At 39.1% G+C, this 23898-nt stretch overlaps 1 protein-coding gene across 1 annotated transcript in view; it reads left to right on the forward strand.

The window, feature by feature from the left end:
• Nucleotides 1-23898, forward strand: part of pard3bb (par-3 family cell polarity regulator beta b) — a 215910-nt gene that overhangs the window by 53637 nt on the left and 138375 nt on the right. Inside the window, exons 5-11 of the mRNA XM_073473008.1 lie at nucleotides 4976-5046; nucleotides 11874-11957; nucleotides 13317-13442; nucleotides 18211-18469; nucleotides 20286-20394; nucleotides 21733-21872; nucleotides 22052-22180. Of these exons, the coding sequence (XP_073329109.1) occupies nucleotides 4976-5046; nucleotides 11874-11957; nucleotides 13317-13442; nucleotides 18211-18469; nucleotides 20286-20394; nucleotides 21733-21872; nucleotides 22052-22180 (918 nt within the window). The remainder of the gene's footprint in view (nucleotides 1-4975; nucleotides 5047-11873; nucleotides 11958-13316; nucleotides 13443-18210; nucleotides 18470-20285; nucleotides 20395-21732; nucleotides 21873-22051; nucleotides 22181-23898) is intronic.

The raw sequence follows: 23898 nt of genomic DNA on the forward strand, positions 1-23898 counted from the left end.
AATATAGTGAAGTCATTGTAGCCTGCATCATGTGAAAAATGTATTGACTTGACAAAGACGTCATGGCTCAGTTCCACCATCTTGCAGCCATTTTAAATATGCGTCTTTAACCAGGGTCTCGCTGGTTTTGACAATCAGCTGTGATGAAATATACCTTAGTATGACCTGATATTACCTTTAGTTTTACATTCTTTATTTTGTAAACTTGAGCCAAAAATGGTAAAAGGAGATTGATTTAAATGTCCTGAAATTTCTGACAACTTCTAACATCATAAGCGTCAACAATCTCCCTCAACCATTTTCCCCTCACATCTTTCTCTCTGCTTGATGCTCGTCAGTGCCTCGCATCTCCCCTCCGTCTATGCTTTTCTGTCTCACACCTACTGTTTCTGCAATAACTACCACCTAAGTGCTGAAGTGGTAAATGACTCTGTGACTCCTGTAAATACAGGAATTCTCTTTCTGTTTTTCTCTCCTCTCCTCATACATCATTTTCTCAGTCAGTGACAGTCATTTTTTGTGTTCTTCACTGTCGCTTGCTCTTTCACTCATTCACACACACAGATGCACACACACACACACTCACTCTCACACTTTGCTCGCTCATTGGTCTGTCTCTTCTCAACCAGCCAGGTTCAGATAGAGGTAATGGCTCTGGGTAATTGTTCAAATTGTCACTTGGCCTTTTGGTGAGAGCGATGAGGGGAAGACAGTACTCTTCTAGCAGTAATTCTCTGTCTTTCTTCTCTCTCTGTCTTTTCTCCTACTCTCTTTTCCCCTCCCTTTATTTAATTTCTATCCAGAAAGATTTACTGGTGCAGCTCTTGCGTTCTAAAAGTCAGGCACAAATGAGTACAGTAAGCCACAAAATGTGTCTCTCCCTCTGTCGCTTACGACACACATACAAGCGCGCACACAGGGTTGCAGGTTAATCACAATGTGTTAATCAGACTGGGAGTATTTGTTGTTGCCCAGAATACTACTGGGGCTAATAAGGCAGTACAGCACTTATTTATTGTGCTCCACCTGGGTGTGTATGTGTGTGTGTTTAACTTCGTGTGTGTCATGGCTCTTGTGCAGTCTGCTTGCATCTCTGTCAGTGAAGCCATTTTGTATGCCTGTACATGTGCATTTGTGCAGGTTGTTATGTGAATGTGCTTGCTCTTTTGTGTTTGTATCTTTCCTTTTCCTGTTTGTGCCTTACCCAATGCCTGCGTGTACAATGAGAGAACTGAACTTATATCATCGAGTCTGCCAAATGAATCTGACCAGGTACACAACAATGCCATTACATAAAAAGAATTAACTGTTGTGCTCATGATGTGGTGTTGTTTGATCCCTACTTAAGTAATTCACCTATTCACTCCAACTACATTGTTTGAACAAAAAACATAAACATAAAAACATAAAAATATGTCACATTGTCAATATAAATGTTATAAATTATAAATGAATAGGTTTGGAGCAAATGACCTAGTCCAAGCAAAGCGTAGTTTCACCAGATGTTGGTAGAAGTATAGTAGAAGTAGAGGTCGCGTACTAGAAACAAAACCAGTGGTATGCCAACGGCTAATAAACCTCACTTGTTTTGGGAATATCCGGAAATATGCTGTCAGTGGAAACAGCTTAAAGGGGCTCTACGTACTGTATGTATCTATGTATCATATGTGAGTGGATTGTAATGTAGAGTGAAAAATGAAACCTTCCACATCTCTCTTCTTGTTTGTGCAAGACTGTGGCAGATTTTTTAAAGTTGTCTAAAGCTGCTGGACTGTGGAATTCTTTATGAAGGACTTGAGTCGGATTTTATGCAACAGTACCAAGGATGTAACTTTATACACATTCTCAAGTGCCTCTCTCCACTCCGCTAACAGAGAGTTACAGTAGCTAACGTTAGTTTAGGAACCGAGTCTGCTAATATAGAATAACGATCGGCTTCCAGGAACACAGAGCCCCTTTAAGTTTGTTACATGTAAGTTAGAAAGAAATGAACCCTGTAAAGGAGTGTTAGCTATTATCATTCCAATCAAATTAACTAAATGTATTCAATAGAAAAATTATTGCTTTTGTATACTTCCCTGTTCAGACTTCTGGCCATCTGACTAGTATTCATTGAAACACACACTCTTCCATTCATCAGCCACATCCCCAAAGAGATATTTCAAGAAAGATTACCTTAGGTCTATCACTTTATTAAAGACACACACACACACACACACACACACACACACACACACAGGCAGATACACCCAAACTTTCCTGCATGCATTACTAGTATTTTATCATACTCACTCCAGGGAACACTTAGCTTGATTGGTTATTCTGTAATTAGTAATACCGCTAATAGTTCACTGTTTTTATCCACTTTTAGCAATTATTAGATTGGACAGAGAAGACCCATTTATTATAGGCATAGTTGTTCAAGGTAGGATTATCCATCATTGAGTTAAAATGGAAATCCTGCTTCTCTGTTCTCCAGTTTTTGGAGGGCCACTAATGCTCACAAGTATCGATTAAACTGTCCAAGGTCGGCAGACTAATGCATTAATTTTTTCCCCTGCATTTATCCTCAATGTATTTCTAATAAATCTTTGTCATTTATATTTGGGATTTCTTCTCTATTAAAGCATCCAGATTTAAATAATTAGAGCTAGTACCTCTTATACAGAAAAACTACTTGATGGTACTTTGTTTGTGGTACTTTACATTTAAATACATTGTAATTATTAATTTCTAAAAACATGTTTAGCTGACAGAGCTGATAAACCTTGAAACACATTCATGTGTAAGAATTTTGCAGCAGCCTCAATTATCATTTTTAATAAAGGTGCACAATGTTTCCAGTGTTGAAAAAAAAGTATAATGTAATTATGTGAAAATGACAGCCATAATTGTGGTATTTGAAATGTGTAATTGGTGGTCACACGAGTAGGTTGACACGTTGCCAAGGAGATGAAAAAAGGTTTTAAGCTTTTTCAAGCGAAACCAATAAAGAACAAGCGACTTACCATTCAGTGAATGTATATTTTGCTATGATTCTGTATCTTTGATATTATAAGGTTAATATGAATAATGAGATGCATTTGTGCGTTCAGATTCATTTGCTTGTTCTAAATTACCCTTTGATAAGTAACATACGTCGCTAGCCTGTAATTAATATGCCGCTCTTCCAAAAAGAGAGAGAGACTATTTCTACTAGCAGTTATTAAATGAGACGTACGATTAAGCACCAAAGACTTTCCAATTAATGTAAGAGTGGCTGTTGTTATGACAAAGAGGTTAGGATAATTAATGTTACCTGTCATCTTGCAGTAATTAAGCTCACATGTCAGCTTCTGCAGCTAGGCCAGACTAATTGATTTCCAAGCCACCAAATCCCAAACATATGGTTACAGTATCTGCAGTCTGTCATTCACTGTCGAGCCTCAGCTCACCTTCATCCCACTCCTCTTATAAGTCTGTCTCTGATTTTTTTCATCCTTTTTCTTTTTTCACATCTTCAGCCATTGTTTCTTGACCCTTCTCTGACATCTTACCCACATTTTATCTCTTCATTATTCATGTGTCTTGCTCTCAGCTGCCTTCTCTTACTTTCCTTCCCTCTGCCCTTCTCTGACAGTTGGCATAGGTCAGATGGCAATAGGGTGAGAGGGTAAAGGTGAAAGGTCATGTTAAGAGTCCATTAGGGCCTACTACTAACATTGAGCCTTATTGACCTGTGTACATTTGTCTGCATCTGGTCACACAAACATGTGCATACTCAGTACATGCCTGAGCTCAGACACCCAAATGTATTTCTGAACATAAAAACACACATAAGCAGATTAGACTTGGGCGATATAAAATTTAATATCACATTATCGTCCCATCCAAATATTGCAATAGATGATATTATCGCCTATTGGTTAAAGAATATATATATTTTTGTGTTTTAATTTATATTTTACGTCCTTGTATTTGTATTCTATGTATGAGTAGTATGAACAGTCTCAATGATTCTGCTCTTGTCATAGTTTTCGGTCGTAGTTTGTAGTCTTAAAAGGGGGAATCCACCAATTTTACACATTAAATTCTGTTAACAACACTTGAGAAGTACTCAAAAAGCAGTATAGTAATTTTAGTGGCTCCAGAGAAAGCTGCATGTACTCTGATAAATTGCCTCCAGTGATGTCACTCTGTGGAAACTTGCATTTTGGGTAATGTAGGTGCCATTTTTTTTATTTTTTATTTTGCTGTGTCGATTTTGATACAGTGTTAACTTTGTGCACTCACAAACATATGTCGCAGTGGTAGGTTGTTGCAGAAGCATGTTTACTGTCATCCACTCAGGAATGCTTCTGTCACGTTTCGAGTATTAGATGATTCATCACCTCTATACCGTTGGGCATGTAACCTCGTCCCTGTGGAGCTCACCTCTCTGTCTCTAACACAAACACACACACAGAAACACACTTCACACAAGCCATATGTCACTGTATAAAGTAATTATTACAGCTCCCTTGGCTCACATTTACACTCTTCTTTCTCACACCTCTCCCTCTCTTTTTCTCTCTGTTCCCCTGCCCATTGCCAGTGTTATTTATTACTGCTTGACAACACTGTCTTCTTGCCTCACATATTAATTGCTATTTGTACATCATCCATCCATCAATTTAGCAGCTCCTCCACTTGTCACTTCACTCATCAGTTCACTCATTCCCTTGATGTGTTCCCTTGTCTTTTAGATTGAGCTCAGGATTTCAGATTGGGTGTAGTTCCTTAAATCCTCCACTAAGTCGCTCACTCACAGCTATTTGTTAATTTAAATAACAATATACATTTCATTATGCCTCTCTTTTTTCTTATGTCCATCCTTTAAATTCTCCACTTGTCGACAGCGTGAAAGTGCTGTTGGAGTTTGTTGTTCTGCTCCTTCTATCGTCTCTCCTCCAAGTGCCACTCACAGGAAGTTGTTCTGCGTGTGTTTTCTCTGCAGGCAGCCAGTCCCGCTGTGGCGAGGCCAGCAGGGGTAGACCAAACCCAAATCAAACACACCTTCACTGGCAGGTCAGTGTGTTTGTGTGTTTGTGTGTGACTGTAACTCTTCCGCTGCAGTCAATCTATGTACTTTATGTAATTGTGCACGTGTGTTTGTCTTAGTTCAGGTTTATTGATGTTCATGTGTCCTACTTTCCCTTCATTAAAGTTGAATTCTAATTCAGATCAAGGCCCTTACAGATATAGTTAGTTTAAAGTAGCTCCATCATTAGCCCAGTACAAACGACTGCCAGAACACGGTCAGGGTCACACACACAAGCATACACACATACGCACACACGTGTCGACCGCCATACACACATGGCCTCAAAAATAAACGGCTTTAAACATGCTTGCATCTTTTCTTCTTCATTTTTTCACAGGCAGACCCAACTGAACACACATGCATACGCTAATGAGTGCTGCTTAATTAAGTGTTAGAGCTGCTGCATGCCCCATGTCTCCTGTGGGCCTCTTAAGCGTGTGTGTATGCTTATTTTTGCACTCCATGGGGCAGGGGGCTCATGCATTGTAACAGAGCAAGGACATACAGTTATCTTACATGTAACAAACATGCAGAACAATATACTAGGCTCCTTTGATTGTGTATGAATAAACAGAGTAAGGCATTACATCTGCTGCTTCTATGACCGGTCTATTAACAATCCTTTTTTCCTTGTAAGCGTAGTCCTAGCTAAGACTTAGACAGCCCCTAAAAATTAATTTAGCATCCAAATCATGGATGCTTATCATTTAGCGTTCATCCTCAAGTATTTTGCCTCTCCTGACACATAACATGATGCCAACAGGCTGGACACACTGGACACCTGTGTACTGCGTGGCAACTGCGTTGCTGCTGCAGTGCGGCTCGTGACTGCCCTATCTGTTTACATGGAGTTGCCTTTGATAAATATGCAATAAATATGATGACGTGATTTCCCTTTATCCCCTTTGAATGAGTGAGAAAGCCGGAGGGGGTAAGAGAGGGAGGGAGGGAGTAAAAGTGAAAGTGAAAGAAAAGTGAAATTGTAGGACAGAAGCTACCCCCTCATTTTCTTATCTGCCTTATCAAACTCTACCGTATTAGTGTTCTAAAAAAATAAGAGTAGGATTTTGTGGAGTTATGATAAAGCATTAATTTTTTCCCTGCTCATGTCACAGAATAAATGCTTTAAATTTAAGATATGGTTTGCGTGTTAATGTGGTTTGACCCCTTGTGCATTATGTCCAAACCGCCCTAATTATTCCATCAGTAGCCTTCGTGCAATTAAAAACAACTAAATATCATTTATATTTGTATTTATTTTTATTCGTTTATTACCGTTATTATTATTATTCTCTGACAGAATAATAACAACACAAATCCAAGGAAACCAAGGAAGTGAATGGGTCAGTTGTAAATTTAAGAAAGTGGCTTACATCATGTTACATCATTGATCAATGAGCTGCTCTGTCTGACAACACTGACCTCTGTTAATGGACAGTGTATTACTTCTGAAATCAACAGGTCAGTCTGGGTGTGCAATTAACCCACAGTTAAATCATAAATACTGAAGCAAAATAATATGTAGTTAACCTGTAAAGAGGACATTTTAGGAGAGAGAGCTATGAGAGAGCTCTGTGCAGAGAATAATGTGTGACCTCTGCCTGAGCTGTTTTAGCCTCTCCCCATGGCAACCAGCTGCAACCACAGAGCACAGACTGAGATTAGATCACACGCACACACACAAACACGTACACGGATGCTCATGTACACTCACGTTCATCGTGCACTTCATACAGGTACTCTTCATGCAAGGTCTGAGCAATAATTGGCATTTTGTTGTCTTTATAATGCGGTATCTCTGATCAAATTATGACATGGAGTCTTGAGAAACACATTCTGATAAAAATAAGTAAATATGAACAAAGACAGTGAATCAAAGAATATGGATATAGGTAGAGTTAAATTCATTGCAGTGAATATGTTTTGCACACATGCACACGCACTCTCACACACAAACCATCTCAGCTGTGAGTAATGTAAAAGTGATGTAATGGTTTTTGTGGTCGCCGGGGAAACGATCCTTGAAATTGCAAAAAAAGTCCAAAATGAGCAGAGAAACGCAGCCATAAATATTGGAACAGTACAGCATATGTTAAATGAATGTGTGTGTGTGTGCGCTGCTGTGTATGTTTCAATGCGAGTTGTGGCTCTCTTTGTGTGTGTGTTTGTGAACCTTTGATTGTGAAGCTATACCTATAAATACAGTAATGGCTCGTCATAATTTTAACCACACAGCACGGTCACTGGAAACTCATTACCTTTGAATCAAAATGTGCTTTTTACACAGGCAAACAGATTTACTGTAAATTGGTTTATTGAAATAACTTGGCAGGCGTATTATATTTCTCTGTGAAATAAGGTGCTGTGTTGGCTGTGTTTTAGAAGCTACTGTTAGAGGTGAAAAGGTAAATAGGTTCCACTGGATGCACAAGACAAACTGGATGGGAAATGGGTTTTCCAGTGTTAACAGAGTCTATTCATATGTTTTTTCTGGGACCTAACACTTCTATTCATCAACAGCGAGGATCCCTGTTGTGATCGTTCTGAGATACTTCAGTCTGTATCCATTCATCTCTCCCTCTCCTCCTCTTCTCTTTTGTTTCTCCCCCTTTAGTTTCCGCATTTGTTCCTCTTGATCTCTCTATTTCTGCTTTTCCAACCTCATGAAGTTTCTTTATTCATATTTACAGTCGTATTAACATAATGCAGCACTTGCACAATTTCTAATAATAACCAAGATACTCTTCACCTTTTACATAGGAGATACTGATGCTGTCAGTTGTACAAGGAATGCTCTAACCTGGTGCATTACCTGAATTGAAGTAAATAGTTTTGGAGATTTGTGGTTAAAGTCTGCATGTAGAAATTGCTGAGAGGCTAACGTGCTTAACATTAGCCGTGCTACATTAGCTGTCAACTTATTTATATTTGGCACTATAAACCGCTCTACACATTTTTGTAGGCCCAGTTTAACATAATTGTATTCAGTATATGTAGTAGGGGGTCCCTGCTGCATCTCTTCATCAGCTAAGGGGTCCTTGGTCTAAAAACATTGAAGACTCCTGATTAAGCGTGTTGTACTTTCATATGTAAATGTGTATACTTGTGTATTTACATACATTAACCTTTAGCAGTATTACACATTTTTGCTGGTTTAGATACACTTTACTTCCGACATCTGTCTAGTTTGAATGAGAAAAATGAGACAGAAAGGGAGGTGATAACTAAGAAGAGGGTGAAATGTAGTGAGAGGAAGAGAGTGGTTCGGTAATGCACATCCTCCTTTTTTTGTTATTTCTCCTCTGTGTTTCTGTCTTTCATAGTGAGGATCAGTGAAGTGGCAGGTGGATAAAGAGAACACCTGCTCTCTTCATCTCTCTCTGCTTCTCTCTCCCACTCTGTGAGTTTGGCTCTTTTTCTCCGTCTCTTGTTCTCTCATTGCGCTCGCTCTCTCTTTTCTCAAGTCTCACCCATTTTGTCTCTCTCTCAGCCCCCACTTCAGTTTTAGCAGTGATGCAGCCTGTCAAACATCTCACACCAAAAAAAATCCAAAAAGGAAACGCAAATGGATCTCAAGTGCTTGTGTGCTTTCTCTCTGTGTGTGCGTGTGTGTGTGTTTGTGTGTTCTACTGGGAGTGTTAGAGATCAGAGGCACAGCAGCAGGAAGGGATAGAGGGAGGGGTGGATGTTATTTTTCCTCTCATATTAATGCTATTCATTAGCCTTGTCTAATTAATTCAGTGCCTCCTCCTCCCTTCATTTCACTATGTCTTCCTTCCAGAGCTCCCTTGCTTCCTACCTTTTTTATTCCTTTCTCTTCCTCCCTGATTTAATCTTTTCTTCTTCAGTGTTTCTCTCTTTATTCGTTTTTTCTGCTCTCCTGTTTTTCGGCTGTTTCTGCTCCGAGAGAAGAGAGACGTGAAATAGCGGCAGATTGAAACCCTCTCCTCATCACTCCTTACAGATCTGATGTAATCTTCCCCACATTAATACATGACACAAACAAAAATATCCATCATGTTTTCTATTGTTTTTCACCATTTGAGGCTCGACCGACCTTCCTCACCTCCTGCTTATCTCAATGAACCAACTCCAAAAAAACGCTAACGGATGTGAAAGACAATGAGCATTCATTCCCTTTCTCTCTTGCTGATTTTTCCTCGAAATTCCTCACATTACATTTACATTTGGATGGAAACCCCATCGATGTGCACAACCATTAGGGCCAAATGTATTTATTTATTTTAAAATGCTTTGGTTTAAAACCAAAACTAATGAGATTAACCTTATCTATACTTTGTGTTGACTGCTTCTTGGCAAATGTTGCCATTCTTTCACACTAAACTAAGATGCTGAACATGATAAAAAGGATAAACATTTCCCACTTTAGCATGAGTGTTAACATTTATCTCTTAGCAATGCTATGAGCTTATAGTGTATCTTTATAGTCTATAAACTGCACTATCCTAATCTTTCTTAACAGTCAACATACTTAACTATTCATACCAACAGGAAATGGTGCAATACTTCGACACATCAGTCAAACAGGCGGCTAAACTTAACAAAATCAAAGCAGAAAGTTTTTCCAAAAATTTTACATTCTCCCTCTTTTCTTTTCGAGCTATGCTACAGTAAAAACACATGAGAGCTTAAAGAGAGATTAAAAAATAACCCAGCAAGTCAAACACACTGTTAATAGCAAAAACTACTTGTCAGCCATCTTTATACATAAATTACACACAATATATATATAATAACACTCACTTCAAATGCTTACAAACGAACAACAATAGGTGGAACCTGCACTTATCTTAGTGAAAGTTTATAACGTGCTTACTGAAAGGGACCCCATACCTCCTTCCAGAATTCACCAGGATATACAGTACTCAGAGTTTAACACATGGAAAGGATCATGGAAATGGGGCAGCATATTAGTCTTATTTTTTCACCTAACTCCATTCTTTTATCCTTTCATCTCTACTAATAATGTCTTTCTCTTCTCTCTCCATTCTTGCTTTCCTACCCTTAATCCTTTCCCCCTGCTTTCCACCTTCATCCCCATATCCTTCCCCATTCTTTCTACCCTCCCTCTTCAATCTTCCCTCCCTCTGTCCTTGCCTTCCTCTCTCTCCCCCTGTCTTGCTGTCCCTTGTTTCCCACTGTCTGGATTAACTCAAATGTGCTGAGTGACGATGAGGCAGCATCATCTTTTGTGTACGTGTGCGAGTGTGCTTGTGAGGGAGAGAGAGAGAGAGAGAGAGAGAGAGAGAGAGACAAAGAGAGATGGAGAACTTGTTTTTTGCACTTTGCATCTCTCCCCTGTTGCCACCCAGCATCATCAACAACCACCCTCTCTCTGGAGTTTATCAGCATCTGTACCACTATCAGTTCATGGGGGTTTAGGGATGGATGGTTGGTCTAGAGAGAGAGGAAGACAAAACGAGCAGACAGTGAGAGAGAGAGAGAGAGAGAGAGAGAAAGAGAGAGAGAGAGAGGAGGGTAAAACGAAAGAGTACAAAACTAAGTTCAGACAAACTCACTTACAAAACACACACACACACACACACAGGGAGCAGGGAGAAGGTCAGGGGAGGATTAATGGCTGTGCTCTGATAGATAAACTAATCAAACAAACAAAGACTTCAACACGCACACACATTAAAACACAGACAGAATGTAAATCAGACACACACTTTAATAATCCAAACTAGACAGAGTCATTGAGAGACTGAAAGAGAGGAAGAAACCCGTATAGATGAATGGCACAAATATGTTTTGGCACACACACACACACACACACACACACACACACACACACACACACACACACACACACACACAAACGGAGCAGTCTGTAGTTTTGTTGACTTTGAATAGAGTGTCGGCATTCCCTTCTCTAAGGGTCGCCTTCACAAACATGGATTAAGTCCTTGACAAAAACATATTTTTATCACAATGAATGCATTAATGAGAAGTGATGTGTCAATCTAGGATGCTGCTTTTCAAACTTTTCCTCAGGAGACGCACACTTTCAAGACTTTGAATTTTTGTTTACACGACACCTTGCCTATAATTTTGTCATCGTGCTTTTTTGTCTTTCTCTGTGTCTTTCCTCATTTTGTCTCTGCATCATGTTTTCTGTCTTGTGCATATGTGTATAGGGAAGGATCGATTGGACGTTCATATTGTTTGTTTTCCAGTTAATGTTAGCTTGTGTAACAGATTAGTCTCTGGCTGCTAAATTGTTGCATCTATGAAACAAACAGAAGCATGAAAACAAGGTGTACACTGGTGCAAGCCACCTATGTTCCCACCGGACTCAGGGATTCAGAAAATAAATGTTCTTCTTCTTCTTTTTTTTAACTCCTTCAGTATGCTTTAGATTTCTCTCTTGATTTGTCTTCAACCAAGAATCAGCACTTTCTATTATCACAACAGAATAGCACAACATTGTTAAACTGGGTATGTTTGTAGTCACTCCTATTTTCTTGCTGCCCTTTATTTAAGTTATAGATACTATGAACTCATTAGTAAGATTAATGAGTAGTAAGCAGTAACTGGATCTTGGCAAATGCTGATGCTCCATCAATGCATAAAAATTGCTGTATAACTGTTTATAATTGTTTATTAATGATTAATAAAGTGTTTACAGCCTTATTAATAACCTGATTATAAACAATTTATAAATCCTTGATAAGAGTAGTCTCATTGTAAAGTGGTACCAATTCTAGTATTTAGGTATAACTTCTCTTGTCTTCTTCCCACTGGTTTGTTTGTGTTTATTTATGTGTATGTGTGTGTTTAATTGTAGTCTGACTAGAACAGTGGAGATCCTGGGAGAGGACAGTCCTCTGGGAATCCATGTGGTCCCTTACTGCTCATCACTCAGTGGACGGTGAGTTGTGTGCACGCAGACAAACACACACTCAAAAATACATGCACACAAAACAACAGATACCCATCTGTGTGAGCCAGTGATTGAATTTAACTAAGTACATTTACTCAAGTACTGTGCTTGAGTACAGTTTTGAGGTACTTTACTTGAGTATTTCCATTTTCTGCTACTTTGTAATTAATTTCTTTTATTGGCAAATTGGATTAAAAAATGTGCTGAATATTAGATTCGATAATCGGCCAGGCTGCTTAGTCGGTCAAGCCATAGTATAAGTGTATATACATGTATGTAATTGTTTAAATATATGTATAGTTTACTCTTACTTGTACTTTTGGTACTTTACAGTACTTTCAATATCAGATACTTTAAGACTTTTACTTGAGCGCTGTCCATATGGTTGACTTACGACTTTTACCAAAGTAATATTTTAACATGATATCTTCACTCAAGTTAGACAATAAGATACTTTTTACAACACTGGTGTCAGCCCAAATTCTGCCCTTTAACCTCAAAAAGTGTTGTGTGGCACAAACATTGCAAACACACACGCAGACACACAATGGGAAAAAGATAAAAAAGAATAATTGTACAGCTTTGGGTTTTCTTTGGGTGTGTTACAGTCAGACAGTGGATGGGGATTTCCTAAAGGAAAAGCAGGATGAGTTTTTATGGCTGTTCTCACGACTCACCTGACCCTGCCAATCTCCTCCTTGAATTCCTCTCCGTGCTTGTGTCTGTCTTCTCTTTTCCCTCTCTTTCCTTCTTTCCTGTCCTTTCCCGAACACCTCCTCCATCTCTTTCCACCATTTACCATCATCCCTTTCACCTCTTAACCTAGTTTCATCCTTTTGCAGCTGACATCTTTTGTGTGTCAGCGTCCTCGCCTCCTCTTTGTTAAGCTGTGTTTTGAGGACAGATGGTACTGACTTAGGTTTTTTTACTCATTCCTACCATCTCACTGTCTTTAAATTTCAAAGCCTTTATATGTGTGTCATCATCACATGTTTTTCTACATGTCTGTTCCCCTTTATATCTTGCTTTTGCTTGTCTTTATCTGTAGTGTTGTCTGTTGCTCTACCTCTCTGTATTGTTATTTACAAGTGCAACCATAGTGCTCCCAGGTTGGCTTGTATCAAGTTATGGTGGATCATATAAACACTGATGGAAATCCACAATGGGACACAGACAGACAGCTAGGAGGTACAGTATGTCTGGCATAGCCGTGTCTAAGTGAAACATATGGATGCTCTCTGTGGGATACACCATCAGGCATATCAGTCTCTTTGGAAACACACTGAAAGTCACTCAGTGATAGGAACATGCTTTAATCCTTCCTCTCCTTGCTCATTTTCCCGTCAGGGCCCTCGGTCTGTACATTCGAGGAGTGGAGGAGGAGAGTCGCTCCCGAAAGGAGGGCTTGTTCCAAGAGGACGAGTGCATCGTCATGATCAACAACACTGACCTCATGGACAAGACATTTAGCCAGTGAGTGCAACTCTGTTTGTGTGTGTCGGCTCTTAGACGTCAAACACATTCCTCTGAGATCAGTTTAATAGCTGCAAAGGCACATCCCATATTAGAGGATATTAGAGAGCAAAAATAGATGTGGCTGTCTTTACAGTATCTAATGCAGCATATTACAGTGTGGTCCTTGTATTCCCATGTTTTGCTTTTCTGATAAAAATAATATATTGTATATACATAGTGCAAAATGGCAGAACTGTGAGTGCAGATAAAACATAGATTCATAAAAATTTGGGATGCTGTCTCAAACGTAAATGAAAACAGGCTGAGTGGCTCCACTACAGAAAACAGTAAACAAGTACATTTGATATAGGGTATACAAGTATAGAGCACATACTTTATGTAAAAGCAAGTATAAACAAAATAGAAATAGAAATAAAAAGGTATTATGTCAAAAATGTATAAAGCAGTAAGTATAGTATCAGGCTGGAAATAGCAATAAAAGTTATAATAGCTTAAGGTGCAGTAGCAGTATTGCGAAATAAAAGTTAAAACAATTTTTAGTTATAAATGTATCCTATACATAAAATCGAATGATGATAGAAAGCCTGTTGTAGTGTATATATATATATATCTATCAGTAGAAGTGTTTCATGTCTTAGACCACTTGAAGTCAGGTTTTGTCTGTATTTTCTTCCCGTTTCCTTGCTGGATTTTCTTCTGTGTGTCTTGTTTCTCATTCCATTGTCAGAGGACTTATATCACTGTTGCAATGCCATCATAGAGAAGAGCAGAAAAGACACTTGGCAGATGTTTGGGGAGCGTTGCTTCCAAATTCATCTATGTGTGTGTGCGTCTCTGTTACAGCTGGCCTTTGCGTTTCTCCATAGAGTTTGTTTACTGTACCACCGAAGCATCAGAAAAGAAGCACATTAACACAAGGGTATTTGGGGACGTAACGCGATTACGGAGCATTAAAATGACAAAAGACACACCTGTAAAAGCGAAATGCAACAGATTACATGGGCTGATTTGGATGTTGTAATGATTACAGCGCATTACAGTGACTATACAGTCTGCACAGTGGTCCTTGTCCAGCGTTCAGTGTGGTAATGAGATTATACGAGAGGTATTTTATGCTGCACTGTAGGTAAATGGATTATCACTGGAGGGGGGCTTGCACCTATTGTTCAAAGACATGTGTATAGTCCTGTGTGCACTCAGTCACACACAACACATGGACACACACACACACACACAGTTTTTAACCCGTACACAGTGACTTAAAAAAAACAAACAACATATCCATATGCATGTAAACAAACACAGACCAATGTCAATATGAATAAAACAAGCTAGTCTTTAATCTTGCCTATGAGCCATTTCTGAACATTGACAGGCTTGAGTGTGATCACACACACACACACACACACACACACACACACACACTCTCTTGCCAGTATTGTTCTGTCATGGCAGGTGTATTGAGATGTGTAGCTTGGTCCAGTGAAATATGTGTAAGTAGGCCACTGAAAGTCCACTGATCCCTGTGAGTGCCTCACACAAACAACACACACACACACACACACACACACACACACACACACACACACACACACACACACACACACACACACACACACACACACTTACACACCTCTATTGTCCCGGCTTGGCAGCTGTATTGAGGTAGCCTGCTTAATTAGAATATCTCTTTTACACAAATGTGCCTGCACACGTTGTCCAATCAGGAACAATAATGATATCATCTGTGCACAATGGTCCCTGTACAGACATCAATACACACGGCTTTCACATCTAGTTTCATTGTCCTGTATTGTGGTCTTAATACAATAGAAATCACCACAAGTGTCATTCAGCAAGGTGTGACACAAGGACTCGCTAAGACTGCCTGGTGTGTTTAACGGTTTGAATATGCAAATCCTGTCTGAGTAGAACGAATGAAGAGCTGGCCGCACACATTCACACTTACTTTGAAACTACTCTTACTTAGTTCATCATTCACAGAAGTTGGTGCAGCACAATATAAATGGGTCACTTAGTACTCTATGATTGCTGACAGGTGTAAGTGGTACAATTATTTTTATTCTTTATGGCCACAAAGTTGTAAGTTTTCCCCCAAGAATTTGTAATTTGCACAATATATTCACTTCATTTGCTACCAGCTCATAGAGTTTGGTGCATTAAATTACAAGCTTCTCTTACCTCCACCTCCTAGACGACTTTCAGGTACATTTACTTGGAAGCCTCATTCTGAAGAAAGGCTCAGTGGATAAATATTCAATACATAGATACAGCCACACATTCAGTTGATTGTATATGAACGGTATTCATACTTTAAGCACAGTTGCTTTCCTCTTGTGATTAATCAATTGATTGATTAAAAAGGGAACTTACCTCACCAGCATTACGCCCGCAAGCCTTTCTCTTATATTTAATAAAAAATGTAAGTATTATTATTGCATATCTAATGTATTAAAATGTGTATATCCTTCATACTCGACTCTAAACACAGTCTCTAGTTACAGAAACATTATCATCATTGTGCATCTAATAATAATCTAGGCGGGAAATAATAGGAGCGTAACTCAATAAAATTAAAATAAACTTGATTTTCTCTGTCGGTTATCTGAGGTGAATGATGGTGTGCACTGATCGCCCCTGACACAATGGTCCCTCTAATTTACTTAGCATAATCTGATATGAACTAATTCTCTGCAAAATTGTCTCTTTTATAGATCATGAGATTATAATGGCCTGCCACACAGGTGTCACGGTTCTGTGTTGCATCTCCTGCTCTGTCCTTCCTTCAGTTAATGGCGATAAATGAACAGCAACAGCGACACACAAGTAACTACTGATGAGTTGAGAAAAGACAGAATTAGACAGACTTATACAGATTTAAGTAAAAATGTACGATATAATGTATCTTAGATGGTAATAAACTGTAGTTAACAAATGATTAATGCATACATCTCAGGCTTTAATGTGTCCTAAATAAAGTTATGCATAATTTAGTGTACACAGTACTAGTAAATTCTTAGCCACAGTGGTACTCATACTGTGTGTTTTAATGAACCTGTCTGTTTGTTTTAATCTCATTTGATCTGGTCTCACTTAGGCTCAACCCTATTTAAAATGTTTACCCTTAACCCTCATTTTCGAGTGCCACCTTGCCCCTCAGGACAGAGTTACAGTACAAAGGGGTGATGGTTGAAGTCTCCCCCTATGAAATGGGACAACCCTTCAAGACCCTCATACATCAGCAGTAGTGGCCGATGGCATTTATGTAAACAGACGCAACTGGATATTGCCAATATGCCGTCTGTAGCTGTGGTGATTTCTCTTGTGTTACTGTGGAATCCCTGGTGTTACCACAGTGCCATTTGACATTTATCTGATGGATATAGAAAAGCATGGCCACTCGCAATTTGTTCACAACTTGACATTATCAATCAAGTCATCAATTTAAAAATAACAATGCTTCATTACCTGACCACTAGCGAGCTATATAGGCTAACATTAGCAACCCGTGCATCTTTCCTGCCTGTCTGCACTGACATAAGAGGAGCGGTACCGACTGCAGTAAACTCACTACTGGAATTGAGTTCATTTTCAGGCATCATATGCCATCAGAAAGGGGGGAATGCAACATTGAAAACACATCAAAATGCAGGACTATCATGTGATAATAATGTAACGTTAGCTAGCTATAGTTAGTTATCAAGACATCAGCAGTTTTTCATGCTTGTTACCAAGAGGAGTAATGCATTTAAACGGCCAGAGTTTTCAACGGTTGGTTAGGGCTGAGTGGGAAGGGCAAGGAGTGTATTGGGATTGGGCCTTAATATATGAGATTCCTCTGAAATGTATCTTATATCACATGCCGTTCACTGTTTAACAAACTTTTGCCAGACAACAATTGTTGCAAACATATTTACATCAGGCATTAGGAATAAGTGCCTGCAATGCAGTCAGTTTCATCACCTGGTTTCACATTCACTGCTTGGTCTTCACAGGTACAAAACATTTAAAAGGAAGCGATTACAGAACCCAGAATACGGTGTAACATAAGTTCTGGTACACTGTGAATCCAACATTTTATCACAAGATTTATATGGGTTAGATGAAGTAGTCTGTCGGGTTCCAGCCTCTGAAATGCCAACATTTTCTAATCATCTGGTTTCATTTTAATGTAAATTCAAAATGGCATTATGGTAAGATACTAAATAATTAGTTGGATTCCTTAAAAAACAAAGTTTCCAATTAAAACAGTCGTTAGCTACTGCAATACTCATCAGTTTTGGAATTGACGATCACTTAGCATCAGTTTAGTTAAGATATATGAGCCGAAGATATGCTACGGTGTATTACAGGTTTTTAAATTCTTGCACCTCATTTATAATAATTAGCAATTTGTTGGAACTCTTTCAATTTGTCATCTGTAATCAGATTTATAATCTTAATGTTATTTTTCTCCTAATTGAGTTATATGTCCTTTGATAATTACTTTCCTTGTCAGATATTAATAACTACACACTATTTATAATTGTGATTAATGGAAGGATTAGTTATAATGATAAATGCCATATGTAGTGCTTAAAATTCCACCCACTTGTTGGAAAAAAAAACATTTTCTCTACTATTTGCACCAATCACTCACTTCTCTCTCTCTCTCTCTCTCTCTCTCTCTCTCTCTCTCTCTCTCTCTCTCTCTCTCTCTCTCTCTGTTCGTCTTTTCTCTTCTCACCTCTCCTTGTCCTCCCAGAGCCCAGGAAGTGTTCCGTCAGGCAATGCGTTCCCCACTTGTCCGTTTGGAAGTAGTTCCCTCCTCCAACAGAGAACGCTACGAGAAGAGTCTGATTGGTCAGCTGTTTGGCAACGGTGCCGGTCCCGACAGCAGCCCCAGAACCGCCAAATCCAAAGAGCACCCTCCACCTGTTAAAGCCAAACCCGTGTTTAAGCCTTCAGAGAATCCAGCCGCGCGATTGGCAGAGGAAGCTGTCTCTATGGAAGCTGCTGTTAACGTAAGTTGCTCTGCTCCAAGTTAAAGTTGAAACATCTTGAGATTGTGAACTTTTTGAGTTTTAAAATCTCACTTAGATACAGTTTATGGTATTACAAAAAGCACTTTATAAAAAGTATTATTAAAACACAGTGTAGACACAACAAATGTGCCTGATTTGATGAGAAAATAACTCATTACAACTCATTACATAAACATCCAGTTACTGTTCCTTATTACATAAATTTGCAACAGCAAGAAAACAGCTTTCTGCACAACTTTCTTGAAGAACATACAAACTTTAATGCCTCCTTCTTCCAACCAGTCAGAGGTGTTAATTAACTGAATTTTTAAATGATTTAATGGTATCAAATGTCATGATTTTAAGTTTATGGCAATTAATCTCAGTCTGTACATACTCGTATGTATTTTTTGCTTCTTTTTTGACTTGAAATTTTATCAGAATATGTTTAGTTTATAGAAACAGTGTCCAGCCCACACTATTGTAACTTGGTCCCTGCTTCTGTCCTAGAACTATCAAATCTTTCTTTTTCAAACACATGTAATTGTGTCGTCAACATCACCATGGTGACATGGCTGACATTTGAAAAACAGCTGGCATAGAGACAACAGTTACTAAGCAACAGCTGATTATCGTCTTATTTTATACCAAAAAAAAAAAAAAAAGTTTATCTTTGGCTCTATAATACAGTTTCTGGAGCACGGTCTCATAAACTTTTGGCAAGACTCTACATTATTTTCCCTACATGGTGATACATATTGTCCAGGTTTTTCACAGTAAAGCGTTCATGGATTTATGTGATACTTCCTTTTCGCTTTTTATGAAGTGTGTTTGGATCATTTTCAAACACCCAGAAAGTTTCCCACAATAACAAATTAAAAGCTTGTATGAGAAAACTTTCTATAAGCAGTACTTAATAAGTGGAAGTCATTGACAGTGACTCATAGGTTTTTAAATATCACCTCACTATAAGTTTTTTAAATGTTGTTTTAATAAAGAGGGTCAAATCAACCAGTCGTGATGGGTAATTTCACTTAAAGAGGGTTTGCGTTAACGTGGCAACATGGCTGCATTTAGTAGGGGAACCTGTGAAGCCAGCCAAATGATGATCGGCCTAAATTAAAGGTTATTATAGTTGAAATAGACAGTAATTCTTACAACTTACCATAGAACCGGTGGTCCCTGGACCATGACATGTAGCCAGCAATCAGGCTTCCTGACATTTGTATGTGCCTGATAGCTCAGATTACTTGTTGAACCTGTTCGTACAGTCAATCTATCAACAGTTGTTTCCACTTTAGTTGTGCTTTTTTGCCTTTCTGTGAAATTTAAGCTCAAGCTCACATTCAGTGTCTGGACGATCTGCTCCCCCAAATGGCCCTTTATGTCTGATAAGGCTCAGGATAGACAGACATGGCCAGAACGAGCTTCCCCACCATATTCTTGGTTACCAGGATGAGAGATAGCAAGTCCAACCCAACTTAGTATACGATTGGTTGCCTGAAAAACAGTGACAATGACGACCCCAGTGGCTTTCTTAAAAGCTGAGAGAATTTCAACTAAAAATGCTTGGAGCGGCTGCACAATAAAGGTGGAGCTCCCTGAAAAAAGATTCTGGCTGCAGTGCTTTTCTCTAGGCGGCAGCATGCTGCTGCATGTGCTCTCTGCTCATTGGGAACAACTGACAAAAGACGCTGGCACTCAGAAAAAAAGTGGCGTAACCCTATTTTGACATCACATGCAGCCTCTGTAGCCTTACCTTTTTAAAGTGTTTTCATGATAAGATTTATTTAAATGCTCTGCATTCTCTACCTAGACACCCAAGGGAAGAAGTGAGAGTCCCCTTCTGAAAAAAAGTCCAGGCCTCTCCAGCTTGGTGGCCAATAAGAGAGCAGGACGGAGGCTGAGAATCGATCTAAAGAAAGGTGAGGAACAACTGGCTGCAGAGCAGAGCCTCACTCATAGAGTCAGGCGATTTCTTAGAAAGGTCTCAGATCAGAATTGGTCTGCTAATGTTACTTACTGTACTTTACTGCCAAGTGGAAATATTTCAGAAGATTTCTTATCTTTTGATACAGTGTGTCCTTTGAATTCACTGTTCATTTTCAACACATTCAAAAGTTCAGTTATCCTGAGAGAAAGATATTTTTTGTCCCTGTGTATGAATGATGACTATTTTGGAGCCCTTTGGATTGCCTATAGATTGTCCAAAATGCCCTGTCATACTGTTAATACTTTAAATTCAAATGCTGTGTATATCAGATCAGCTCTCATGTTTTAAAGATTAAGGTAGGGCTGTAAAGATTTCTAGAGTCACATTTGTTATTATTTTTTAAAATATATTTGCCCATTTTTTGCTCTTCTCTCAGTGTAATTTTCGTGTGTACATTATTCACCCTCTTTATTTCTTTTCAATTTTCTAAATGTATAATATTGACCTGCTTTATTTCTCCTGCTGTTCGCCCAGCATTGTGCTTATTTTTATAAAGCTTCCTTTCTCTGTTCCCTGGCTGCCTCTCCTTCCTCACACCCTTCCTCTCTCCATCTTCCTGATTCCCTCTCTTCAGGGTCTATTAAGTCTTTATTGATCTGTTCATTTCTGCTGATATGAATTCATACTGGACCAAACTGCTGACTTGGCTCTGCTAAAGAGACCAGACTAAATGAAGTCTATAAAACACACAGCTAGCCTCTCTGTCTGTGTGTGTGGTCCGTTTTTGTTCATGCATGCGTGTTTATGAGCACTTTCACACACGATTGTGTCTGCACGTGTTTTTCTGCTGATTACTATTTTAATCTTCATCACTTCTTCTTTCCAGAACATTCACTCCCTGTTTCCGCTGCGTTACACTCTCTTCTACCTTTACCTCGTCTCTTTCTCATTTTCTTTTCCTCTTCTCTGCCCCACACCTGAACCCGTTTCTAAAACCTTCACACCTGCAGATACTGTAGCACCAGCTATGGCTAAAGGGTTTAAAGAGACACACACAGACAATCTCCAAGAGGCTTTAAATTATCACACTTGCAGTATGTAGTCAGGAGCTGAGTCAACAACACTGTGTTGAAGTTCTCAGGAGTGGTTTAAGGTGTGTGTGGGCTGACAGATACGAGATATGCTCTCCAAGCCAGTGGAAGACAAATATAGAGGCAGGGAGTAAACAGCTATACAGGATATTTTTATGTTGAGATACGCCTAGGAGTGTTACTTACATACCTCACTTCTCTACTCACATTTATTTGTGTGTTTGTGCATGTGTGTCTAGGTTCAGAAGGTCTTGGTTTTACTGTAGTAACCAGAGATTCTTCAGTCCACGGTCCTGGTCCCATTCTTGTCAAAAACATTCTGCCACGTGGAGCCGCTGTCAAAGATGGACGCCTGCAGTCTGGAGACCGCATACTTGAGGTACAGGCAATTCAGTCATTTAAAAACAGACATCTGTGTCTTGCTTTTTAGTAGAATTTCAAATATGTGAGGCATTAAAGTGAAGATTAGAAACAAGGATGATAGGTTAAGTGTAGTGGAGACAAGGAAAAATGATGGTTATGTTGATAATGGTGGTGTTTGACTCGGTGTGTGTTTAGGTCAACGGTGTGGATATCACAGGTGTGGGCCAAGAAGAGTTGGTGTGTATGCTACGCAGCACGCGACAGGGAGAGAGTGTGTGTCTCGTGGTTCTACGGCAGGAAGACATGTTCCTGCCCCGAGAGATGGTAAGAACCAATCACAGTGCATGTTTTTCTCGGCCATTGTGACAACTTTTTCTGGTTGGGTGGTGTGTCAGTGGCCATCTGTAAGAATTCTGACGTTTCGAACAAAGCAGCCAGAAAGACAGGCATACACACGACTACATCACCAGTTTTCTTTTTCAAATTTCAACTCTAATTTTGCAATTTTTGGTCCAATCAACAGGCTTGCCTGGATGATGCACAGCTCAGCAGCCTGTAGGAAGGCTTCTTTTTATAGACATGAAGCACAAATGTCATTAAATAATCAAAAAGATGATACACATTTCAAGAAATCATGTTATCATGTGTTGGTAACTCCATTCTGAGTGAAGCAAAAGATTTGTAATTAAATTGGTAATATTTTGTGCCAGTCTTTCCCTGCCGCATTGTTTCTGCTGAATTTCAACACTGTTTTGATTAATAAACACTTATTTTATTCATCTTTGCTCTATTTTTCCATGCTTTCTCCTTCATTCTGACTCTGCATGATCAAATACTGTGCATGCGTTCATAGCTTTTCCAACTACAAGTGCCAATGATATCTATTTTTCTAAATTTCTTGTTATTTCATGACAGAGTCTTTACCTGTTGCTATTTGCTCTTCAACACAATGACTCATTTTCCTTATGAAATATTTTCTTCATTTCCATCTGCTTTCATACTTGTAGGATAAATCTGTAGTCTTTTTCCTGAAAAGGTTTTGTTCTCTAAAAGAAGTGGGTGCTGTGGGCGGTCAACAGTGCTGCAAGATTTAACATATCATTATTTATGAATTGTGCTATTGTTTAATAATCCCTCACCATATCCATATAAAAAACAGCACTATTTACATTAACTACATCATATGGTACATCTTTAAATATATCAAAAGAACCAAAGCAATAATATCATAGTCACCATTTCAAATACAAACTTTCTGCTGCAGCTAAAGACATGACATGGTTGCCATTTGTCAAAAAACAGAGCACACCCTCAACTTATGAGTTCAGCAGTCAGAAAATAGTGACAAGGTTAACAGAGCTCAAAGAAATGAAGGTACGTCTCAGCTCTCAACACAGTCTCGTGTCACTTTGCCTCACATGTCCACACTAGCACAAACAGTCTTACTTCCTTACGATATTATACGACCCAGATCTCCTCTCCACCCATCACTCATATGCATTTTTTCCATCTCTTACTGTATTTTATTCTTTTTGTGTTGCCTTTTGTCTCTCTTTTGTCTTTGTGTCTCTTTCCGCTCTTATCGACTGATGTTTCCTCAACGGCTGCCAGGAAGTTCCCGACACACACGTGTATGCGACCCTGAGCCCCATAGGAAATTCTGTTTCTGCAGACAGGAAAAGGAGCACTGTGCAGGAGTGTGTTAACATTTCGGATCATTTATAAGTGTTGTAACTAGTCCACAGTTTCTCCATGTACGCATGTCTGAACTCCATGACATATGGGAATACCTCTGCACTTCGCACTGTTACATGTGTTCACTCAATACCTTTTCTATTCTAGCAGTGCTCCTCACACTTCTCTACAACTGTACTGTTACACAGCAACCTGCGTCAAAAACTCCCTTGGTAGCCAATTCATCACAATGCTTGATAGCCCCCCAGATGGATGGTTGCTGTAAAATGATGAAAAACTTTTCTAAAAATGTACACAAAGTAGAATACAAGCACAACAAATTTCAGACTTCTTTTGACTGACTTATT

Source organism: Pagrus major, chromosome 9 (assembly GCF_040436345.1).
Source record: "Pagrus major chromosome 9, Pma_NU_1.0".
Classification (NCBI taxonomy): Eukaryota; Metazoa; Chordata; class Actinopteri; order Spariformes; family Sparidae; genus Pagrus; species Pagrus major.